This window comes from Cebus imitator, unplaced genomic scaffold (genome assembly GCF_001604975.1).
Source record: "Cebus imitator isolate Cc_AM_T3 unplaced genomic scaffold, Cebus_imitator-1.0 Scaffold63, whole genome shotgun sequence".
Classification (NCBI taxonomy): domain Eukaryota; kingdom Metazoa; phylum Chordata; class Mammalia; order Primates; family Cebidae; genus Cebus; species Cebus imitator.
In genome coordinates this window covers 17,740-27,527 of record NW_016107378.1, presented here as the reverse complement: position 1 = coordinate 27,527, position 9,788 = coordinate 17,740, and the positions used below count along the sequence as shown (strand labels likewise).

Genomic DNA, 9,788 nt, shown 5'->3' with positions numbered 1-9,788 from the left:
AAAAAAAAAAAAAAAAAAGCCCAGTATGGTGGTATGCGCCTGAAGCCCTAGCTACTCAGGAGGCTGAGATGGGAGGGTCACATGAGCCCAGGAGTTGGAGGCTGCGGTGAGCTATGATTACATCACTGCACTCCAACCTGGGTTGAGTGAGATCTAGTTTAAAAAAACAAAACGAAACGAAACTCAAAACCCAAGCAAATAAATAAAAACACTTTGAACATCAGTAGTTTCTTACATCCTTTTATTATATCCAAATGTAAGACTGGGTTTAATGATGTCTTTTAAAATCTGTGTCTGCCCTTAGTACCTCATGCCTGGAAGTTTGCAAAAAATCTTATGGAAGGGCTGGCATTTGGGTTTCCTCCCACTGCCTTTTGCTTTCAATCGGTAGATCTGCCAGGAGCAGTGTGTTAAGAAGGATTTTGAGGCTGCTTCTGGGCTTATAATGAAGAATACTAATTTTGATTAACAGTGTTTGCCAAGAAGAGAGGAGAGGAGAGGAGAGGGGGAGGGGAGGGGAGGGGAGGGGACGGTGGTAGCTTTCATACTTGTCTGGCCCTCACAGTGGCCTCATACGGAAACAATCTGCTCATAGCAATGGATGCGAGACCCTTTCAGACTCTAAGAGTCTGGAGTTTGAAGTGACCACTTTGCTCGATCATTAGAAAAGCAGCCCAAAATCCTTATCAAAAACGACTGTCTGAAGTTCTCATCACTAGCAGCTCTTCTGCAGGAGTTGTTTCCAGAGACCTTTATTGACATGGGATTTGGTGTTTTACTGCTTTCACTCCACTATCAGCTTATCTGTAGCCACTCGGGCTGAGTGAGGGGGCAGGAGACAGGTAGCTGTTGAGTAGGGGAGACAGGAGTTGACTTAACCCTCACCCTCTCCCACATAGTTTCTGAGTTCTGTGTTTGCCTGAGAACAGAACAGAAATGGGGCGAGAAGATGGGGAGGAAGGCAGGATGTGCTGATTTCTCCAGAGAGGCAAGGCAGCCTGCGGGAGTCCTGGGCTGCAGAAGGCCCTAGGAACCCTGGAGCCTGAGACTGAGGTCCAGAGAGACCCTCATTCCCACACCCCACCCCTCCTGGTTCCCTCCAGATGGGAGGCATGGAGGCTATCATCACGGGCCTGGCAGACGACTTCCAGGTCCTGAAGCGACACCGGAAACTCTTCACATTTGGCGTCACCTTCGGCACCTTCCTTCTCGCCCTGTTCTGCATAACCAAGGTGAGTAAGGGCTGGGCTCTGGGTCACGTGGGGCCTCTGAGCAGATTCTTAGTCAAACACTGGGGCTGAGCTCAGGGAGAACAATGCAGGACTCAGCATCCTCCACCCGGTGGTCTTCTTCCATCTCTGATGCTGAGGATTCCACTCAACCCTGTTAATTATTTATTGACCTGAGGGGCAGCAAAAGTCCCTGTGAAACCCATCTAACTCTTTATTGGCTGAAACTGAGGTGACTGTACCATAACTACAACAGCACCACACCCCTGCAGTCTGTGGTCTCAAACAGGGTTCTGAGCAAGTGGGACAGGGGCAGGTAAGAGTTGATGGACACAACAGTCAGTGCTCACGTTTGGCCAAAAGGGTCCTCAGACTTCTTCTCTCCCTGCCCCAGGGTGGAATTTATGTGCTGACGCTCCTGGACACCTTTGCTGCAGGCACCTCCATCCTTTTTGCTGTCCTCATGGAAGCCATCGGAGTTTCCTGGTTTTATGGTATGTGAGTGTGTGGAAAAGCCTCAGCTTGCCATTTCCAGGACAGCCACCTAAAATTCCAGAGTCCAGCACGTTGCTTCTTGGGAACAAATCTCAATCCTTGGCTCATTTTGAATGAACCTACCCTTAACAGGAGGCTGCAGAGGCCCCTGAGGGTATCCAGCATCAGCTTCTAAAAGAGGAACCCTTAGGAAAATGCTGACCCCCAAGTCATAAAATTCATTCTACCAGGGGTTGCTAGATTTAGCAAATACAACACAGGTTGCCTAGTTAAACTTGAATTTCAGATAAATAACAAATCATTATTTAGTATAAGTATAGCCCAAATATTGCATCGGACATACTTATACTAATTTTTTTCCATTATTTATGTGAAATTCAAACTTAACTGGGTATCCTGTATTTTTTCTGGAAAACTTATTCTGGAAGGGAACTGAGAGACTATTTTACAAACCTTAAATGTGTTAATTGTTTGTTTTTCCCCCCAAGTGTACACCAACATGTTAGTTCTGTTCTCTCTCTGCTACCACTCAGAGAGAGAATCAATGGAAGAGGCTGGGCTCTGCTATCAGATTGAAGTCAGGGAACGTCTGTATGTATAGTTGTATTTGTTATTTTCAGAGCAAGCGTAAGCAAGAGGAAAGAGCTGGGCTTTGGAGTTAGGCCGACCGGCTATGGAATCTGGGGCAAATCCCCTCACCTCTCTGAGCCCAGGTTTCCCTCTGACAAGTTAAATGGGGTGGCACATGAAAAGAGATACTGGTCTGGAGTTCGTCCTCTCCCTCATTCTGCATTACAAAGTGCCCATCCCAACTCTCCTGAGTCCCAGGGTGTCAGCGGCTTGCCCCACTGCCCTGCTCTCCACCTGGGGCCAGAACCTCATGGGAGGACCTGGCCCTGGCTATCGCGGGGGCCGTTGTAACAGGCCTGAGGGCCCTGAGGGTATCCTCTGTGTGCACAGGAGTGGACAGATTCAGCAATGACATCCAGCAGATGATGGGGTTCAGGCCGGGCCTGTACTGGAGACTGTGCTGGAAGTTCGTCAGCCCTGCCTTCCTCCTGGTGTGTAGTGTCTGCCGGGAAGCCCTGCATGTGGGGAGCGGGGTGTGCCCAGGATGGAGCTGGGTGGGGATATTTGCTGCTTAGGGGGGAGGCTCTGGGATACAGAGGCCCTAGTCGTGTAGAGGGGTCACTTGGGATGCTTGGCCCTGTGGATAACATGGTAGGCATCCACCTTAATGGGGGGTTCTCGAGTGGGGGGCCAGGTCCCTGAGGGCTGTTATGCCTGCTCCAAAGTCACCTTTTGTTCTTCCTCTTTGCTTGTTCCCTGTCATCTCTGCCTCCTTTTGATTACCACTTGCTTCTTGAATTCTTGATTCTCCAACTCTTCCACTTTCCCTTCTTCCTTCTTTCCTCCCTTCACTGTGATGCTCACTGCTCTTCATTTCTCTCCCACCTTTCTCCCACCTCCTTCTCTCTTCCCTTCTTGTCTCTCTTCTGCCCTGTCTTCCTTTCTCTCCCTTCCCTGCCCATCCCTAGTTCGTGGTCGTGGTCAGCATCATCAACTTCAAGCCACTCAGCTATGACGACTACATCTTCCCGCCCTGGGCCAACTGGGTGGGGTGGGGCATCTCCCTGTCTTCCATGGTCCTGGTGCCCATCTACATCATCTACAAGCTCCTCAGCACACAGGGCTCTCTTTGGGAGGTGAGCTCTGGGCCTCCCCAGGGGAACAGGGTGGGAGGTGGCTGAGGGGGACGGGAGGATTCTCATTCCTGTTGGGTGGGGGAAGGGAGACAGAAGGACACAGACGCTAGGGTCAGATGGATTCACTTCATTGGCCAGGTTATTTATCCTGATGAGCCTCACTTTCCACATCTATATCCTGAGGATAATACTGCATGCCCTGAAAAGAAAAAGGAAACACTTAGCACAGTGCCTGGGCACAAGTGGCATTCGGTACATGTTCCTTGGGGGTGAGTTCAGCCCTGGAGTTCACTAAGGATTGATTAGACAGACTACCTGAACCCAGCTCATTCTCGTGTCCCCATCTAAGCTTTGTCATTTCCCCAGATGTCCCAGCTCTCCCCATCCAAGCCCACTGTGATCTGCTCCACCTGGTTCTCACCTGCTGCTTTCCAGAACCTAATAATCTGATCAGCCTAAACCAGAGATTTCTGAACTACATTTTCTTTCTATGCATTCTGCATATATGTCAATATTTATACATGTGTATAAATATATATACACATATGTACTTATATATACACACACACACACACATTTATATAAATACTTAGGAAACAGTGCCCTTTATCCTGAAATTATGTCATTCCTATTTGATTCAAATACCCTTTCTTTCATAAACTAATAGTGATAGTCTTACTCATATCCTTACTTTACAAAACAAAGATTTCATTCCTTCATTCCTTTATCCACTCACTTGGAAGGTATTTATTGGGACCCAGATATAATCCGGGCGGTATTCGAGGCACTAGACAAAAATTCCTGCCCTTATGGAGTTCACATTCTAATGAAGGGCAGGTAAACAAAATGGAAGGCAGTGAGCCACACCGGAATGCAAGGAAGGGAGTGCCCAATGGACAGTCCTCACCCTCAATCTTTGTGATACGTTTCCTGTCTGTGAAATCCCTAAGTTGGAGGTGGGGGGGGGCCTCTGTTCTGGGTCCCTGGGAGGACCAGTGTTCAGTGACCTCATTCTAGACATGGAAACTGGGACCTGAGCTTTCTATTCTCTACACTTCGGGCGGGGGAAGGCTTCCTGCTATCAGTGATCAATTGCTGGTTCAGAACACATGGCTTGAGACCCTGAAAGTGCCGCCACTGCAGGAGGGCTTCCCTGATTCCCTGCAGGACCAGAGGCCTCCTTCCACACTCTCCCTGCTGCACTTTCTCCAATCTGGGTCTAAGATGTGTGTGTTTGTTCATTGCCAGTCCCTTACATGAGCTGTAAGCTCTCCCACAGTAGAGACTGCATGGGTCTCCTTCAAGTCTGGATCCACAGGGCCTAGCCCATGTCTGACCACAGTAGGCAGCTCAAGAAACACTGGTTGGATGAATGACTCAATGGACCAGCTCCACAAACAAGGCTGGAGGTGTCTTGTACAGACCACGAATGCCATCCACGTGAGGCTGCAGGGCCAAATAGCAGGTGGCCCTCAGCCGGGGGTGTAGCTGGGTTGCCAGAGAGGTATCCCTGGGCCAAGCTGAGGCCTCCTCTCCTCCTCCTTTCAGAGACTGGCCTATGGCATCACACCGGAGAACGAGCACCACCTGGTGGCTCAGAGGGACATCAGACAGTTCCAGGTGGGTGCAGCCTGGCACTCTGGGGTGGGGATCATAAGGGTAGGCCCTGGCTGTTCCCTCCTGTGCACTGCCCAAGGTTGGACCTCACAGTCAGAAAACCCAGAAACCCAGCGTGAGTTGTAGCCCACAGGGGTGTGGTGTCAGGGTCAGAGCAGAAGAGGGACCATCTTCTGCCTTCTATCAGCCCATGGCTGCCCCTCTGCTCCTTGATCCTGGGATGCCAAATGCCCAGTCTTTCCTATCACTCTGCTTAACCCCTATGAGTTGTTGTCATGGAGTGCCACCAACCATGCTGAAAATTCCTTATCTTGAAGGAAGAGCTGCAATACCTTGGCCAAGTATTAGAGCATGCAGGGCTAACACATTGGCCAAAGGGCAAAGGGATGGGGGACAGGGAGGCTCCCTGCGAGCCCATGGCCTCAGGCTTGCCGTGTAACCTTGGGGAGGTTCTGTTGCCCTTTCGGGGCCGCTGTGGCAGTTAGGGAATTGACCTGCATGTTCCCTGAGGTCCGTGAAGGAAGGGGGTGTTTTTCTGCCTCCTCTGCTTCCTGCTGCCCCCACCAGCTGGCCCTTGCTCCTATCAGTCCCCACCATGTCATCAAGTCCTTGCTGTCTTTCTCTGCAGTCAAAACACTGGCTGGCCATCTGAGCCTGCCCGGAGGAGGAGGAGGAACCCCCATGCCAACGCCCGGATCACAGCCAGCTGCTTCACTCCCGCCGCGGACACCGTCTTGGGATTCCTCTGCTGGAAGCTGTCCTTCTGATCTTCTCTTCTTTTACCAATTACAGATGATTTCATGGCTCTAGTTTTTGTTTGCCTTCTGTGCATCTGGCCTGGGGGCTATTAGCTCAGAGGAGAGGAGCAAACAGGAAAACCACTTCTGTTGCGTCCCCTTTGTTTTGGGGGAAGTCCCTCCTACTTTGGGAGCCTGCCGAAGCGAGGTCCTTGAGGTCAGAAACCCCCATCACATTTGCTTAGATTTCGCGCACAGAAGTTTTTAGTTGACCAAATCAGAGAGGATGGGTTTTTGATCAGACGCCAATAAAACAAATATCAAACATGAAGTCCGGCTGAGTTTAGTGGGGTGGTTGGGAAAGGTACATAGACCCTCCTTTTCTTGCCTACCTGAGGCAGCCCTCTCGTGTTTGAGCCTCAGTCCAGGAGTTAGATTTTTTTTGTCCCTAAAATGAAGTCAGTGGATAGATGCTTTGAGGGATTTGGAGTAGAAACTTTCATAGCTGATTTTCACTCTGGCCAATCTGAGTTTGATGCGTGTGATCTGGAACATTCCAACAGCTTCTGGTGGTCCAAAGTGCTTTATTACAAAAAAGATGGCCCAGAGCTATGGGGGCCAGGAGGAAGAGGGTATGTGAACCATAGTGAGCAAGTTCTAGGAGTTGCCTACATCAGACAAGCTGGTAGAGGCCACGAGGCAAGCCATGACTACTGAGGCTTCCTGCTGCTCTTGCTCTGTGAGACACAGGGAGCCCAGAAACCCATTTGCGCTTCCTGAGACCTGCCTGGGGAAATGGAGACAGGGGCCAAGTGAGGCCGTACGTGTGTTCTCACCATGCTGTCCTCACAAGGCCAGGTGGGTGCCCAATGGCAGCCTGGCAGCCTGTTGTGTTAATTTCTTGTTCTTGGACACCTGCACAGCCTCCCCCTGGGAATATGCTGGAGTGGACCCAGGGATCTTGAGAAATGGAGAGTTGACTGTAAACACTAGATGCGGCACCTTGGAGGGCAGGGTGAGACAAGCAGTGCAGAAATACTCTCTCAAGTGGAGGGGAGAATATTAGAGATTATTATGAGTGGATGGGACAGGTTGGTGGTTTCAGAGAAAATTTCTAGGTTCACTTCTGATACAAGCTTGCACTTGGTGCCCTCTGGTGGTGGTGGTGGTGATCAGTAAGAGAAGTGATTCCTACTTTGCTCAATTGGTGGCATCTTTGGGAGGGGTTCTGTTTACGGTTAGAGTCTCTCAAGCCTTTGTTGGAGGGATTTGTATTCTGACTGTGGGAGCTCCTGTTGCAGAATCTTGGGAAAAAATAAAAAGGCCGCTACACTCGCATGTTGAGAAGGTGCTTTGCCTAAAACTAGGGTGTCGCAGAGCCTGGTGAATCCTGCGAGAAGAGGGTTATGAGGGGACCAGGGTCGGGCAGGGAGAGGGTTGTGTCTCCCAGGGCCCTGAGGTTTCCTTGCTGGGTCAGGGTCAGGCTCCTCAGGTCATTCTATAGAGAAAAAAAGGGGAATTCAGGAGACTTTGAATCCCTCCGTGTAAAAAAGATCAGCTGAAAGCCTGAGACAGCACGGGTGACAGGTGTCTTGAAGCCCTATGAACAATGAAGCTTGAGAATGGAGGGGAACAATCAGGTTGGGGTCTGGGCCCCACTGGTAACTTCCAATCCTTCCATGAAGGGTAACTTCTTCCTGGATGTTACCTTTTTTTTTTTTTTCGTAATAAAGCACTTTTACGTACATTACCTCCCGTCTGCCCAGTGGGGACTGCAGGGCTATAGCTTCTGTCTCCCAATTTCCCAGGTGAGAAACCCAAGGCTCAGCATTTCAGTCACTCTTGCTCAAGGTTTCTCAGCAACTGAGAGATCAAGTTGGACCTTCAGTTCAATTCGCATCCCCCGACTCTCAGCCCAGAGCACTTTGAAATTCCCTGCACAATATATGGTTCACCTCACCCAGCGCTGTCATTTCTAAAAAACTCATTCAAGTGCCAAGGGACTATTTCTTAGCAAAAGAACAACGTGTTGGAGGATGGGAAGACGTGAGAGAATGCCATGTATTTTCCTCTAGCTGGTTTCCAGAGAGGAAACTGTTCAGCTGCTCTCTTTTGATGAACGTAATCACTCTTCAGAACAGTTGGACATGAAAAGCTGAGTCTACTTGGCTGAAATGAGAGCAAGCAGTCAGCAAAGCCTGTGTGCATTAGAGCAGGGGCATGCTTCCAAGAGAGCCTGCCATTTCCTCTTTGCCATCTGCATGTGGCCCCTTTGGCCTCCAGACATTTGTCCCAGGGGTGAATGGGAGATATGGTGCTAGCTGAATCAACACCGAACCAACACAATGGTGCTGCCTTGAGGCAGAAGTTGGCTCCTGAATCTGCCAGGGGCGGGGGGCGGGGGACGGAACCTGGCTCCAAGTCCAGGTCCCCCAGGAGGTTGGGGGTACCCAGAAAGCCCTTGGAAGTTCTCGCGGAGGTGCTTAGAGACTATTTGGGTTTACCTTTCCCACTCACATGTAATGGAGAGAGAGTATGTGCTTTCTGTTATGTTAAGTCATGTTTGACTTCCTTTTTGTAGCCTTTTTTTAATAGCAGAGATCACCTAGGACAAGGGTGCTGTGTACTGTATATGACACTTGACACTTTTGATATTTTGTCAGGTTTTTAAAGAATTATTATTTTTCATGAAATGTAAAGTATCAGTTTGAGACCATCACATTTACATCTACTCAGTGTCTAGTTATTTAGCACCCACCTGTTAGCCTTCACTCTAGATGAAGACAAGACAAGGGAGGAAGAGAGCTACAAACTGCCAGATATCCTGCTGAACAGAAATCCCCGAAGCTGCCTTAATTCTCAAAGGGAGTTGCCGCTCAGATGGGAGCCAGTTCCTCACATATGCTCTGTTTTCCAGCCTCACTAATGTGAGACTGAGGCATTCTTACCAAATAAGTCATTTCTTAGTAAAGAAGCCCATTGAACTCACTTCATTTGTTTATTTCCTTTGAAAGCTGCAGAAGAGAGAAAAACAGAGAAGGCACGTAGTGTGGTGGAAACAGAACAGCATGTAGAGTTTTACAGAATTGGATGTGCAGACCACTAGCTGGGTGGCCTGAGGACAGTGGCTTCATCTTTGGGTGTTTCAAGATTCTTTGTCTTTAAAATCAGGGGTTGTATCAGATCACCAAAGTTCCCATTCCATTAAAGACATCCCTGCATGTCTCCATAATGATGTTCTCCTGTTACATTTGCAATGAAGGAAACACATCACTTAACTTTAAGAATTTTCCAGAATGAACTGATGACCAATGATCTCTCTATCAGAGAAATGTCCGATGTCTAGCCTTCAGAACTTTGATTTTTCTGGACATTCAATATTCCTCTTTCTCAGATATTTTTAGCTGATTCCAGAAACACTTGGTATTTGTTTTTAATCCAACCCTTTTGTTTTGAGGCATTGGAGGGTAACACGTTGTCATGCCCTGTGAGTCCCGGGATCCACAGCTCTGCTGTGGTTGCAGAAGCCACTGAAACATTGGTGAATGTGAAGTCACTTTTGGGGTACCTGCCCTCATCCCTTTGTCTCTCTGCTTCTGTGTAAATAAAGACTGTTTCAATTGTGTCCTCTCTGTGTCATGGACTGTTCCAATGTCATGCAGATTTCTGTGTCTGATTTGGATTTATTTTGAAAGCTGTTATCTTTGTGGAAATATAAGTGTACAGAATAATAAAGAGTTTTTCCTGGGCTACGTGTCTGGTGGTGGAGTTCCGAATGCTTTCTTTCATGAAGGTAGAATGCTACAAATTATGTAAGGCAAGTGGGTGTGTCTATGATCAGCTTCCAGCTAGTAAAGAAGAGCTTCTGGTCATAGTGACCCACCTTTTAATCAAATAACTCTTTTTAGAACCTATGGAAAAGGAGATTGGAAGGGGTTAAATCTGTAATCTTAGCTTTGCGATCAACATATATTTTTAAATAAAAACAGGGCACCAAGTAATAC

At 48.6% G+C, this 9,788-nt stretch overlaps 1 protein-coding gene across 2 annotated transcripts in view; it reads left to right on the top strand.

The window, feature by feature from the left end:
- Nucleotides 1-9,535, top strand: part of SLC6A2 (solute carrier family 6 member 2) — a 51,450-nt gene extending 41,915 nt beyond the window's left edge. The window contains exons 9-14 of one of the 2 annotated variants that reach the window (XM_017530065.2): nucleotides 1,104-1,232; nucleotides 1,624-1,723; nucleotides 2,685-2,785; nucleotides 3,263-3,430; nucleotides 4,979-5,050; nucleotides 8,562-9,535. In XM_017530065.2, the coding sequence (XP_017385554.1) occupies nucleotides 1,104-1,232; nucleotides 1,624-1,723; nucleotides 2,685-2,785; nucleotides 3,263-3,430; nucleotides 4,979-5,050; nucleotides 8,562-8,615 (624 nt within the window). In that variant the 3' untranslated portion in view covers nucleotides 8,616-9,535. Of the gene's footprint in view, nucleotides 1-1,103; nucleotides 1,233-1,623; nucleotides 1,724-2,684; nucleotides 2,786-3,262; nucleotides 3,431-4,978; nucleotides 5,051-5,675; nucleotides 7,126-8,561 lie in introns of those variants that run through there. The other variant, XM_017530067.2, reaches the window with a different exon arrangement.
- The last annotated feature ends 253 nt before the right edge of the window (nucleotides 9,536-9,788 follow it).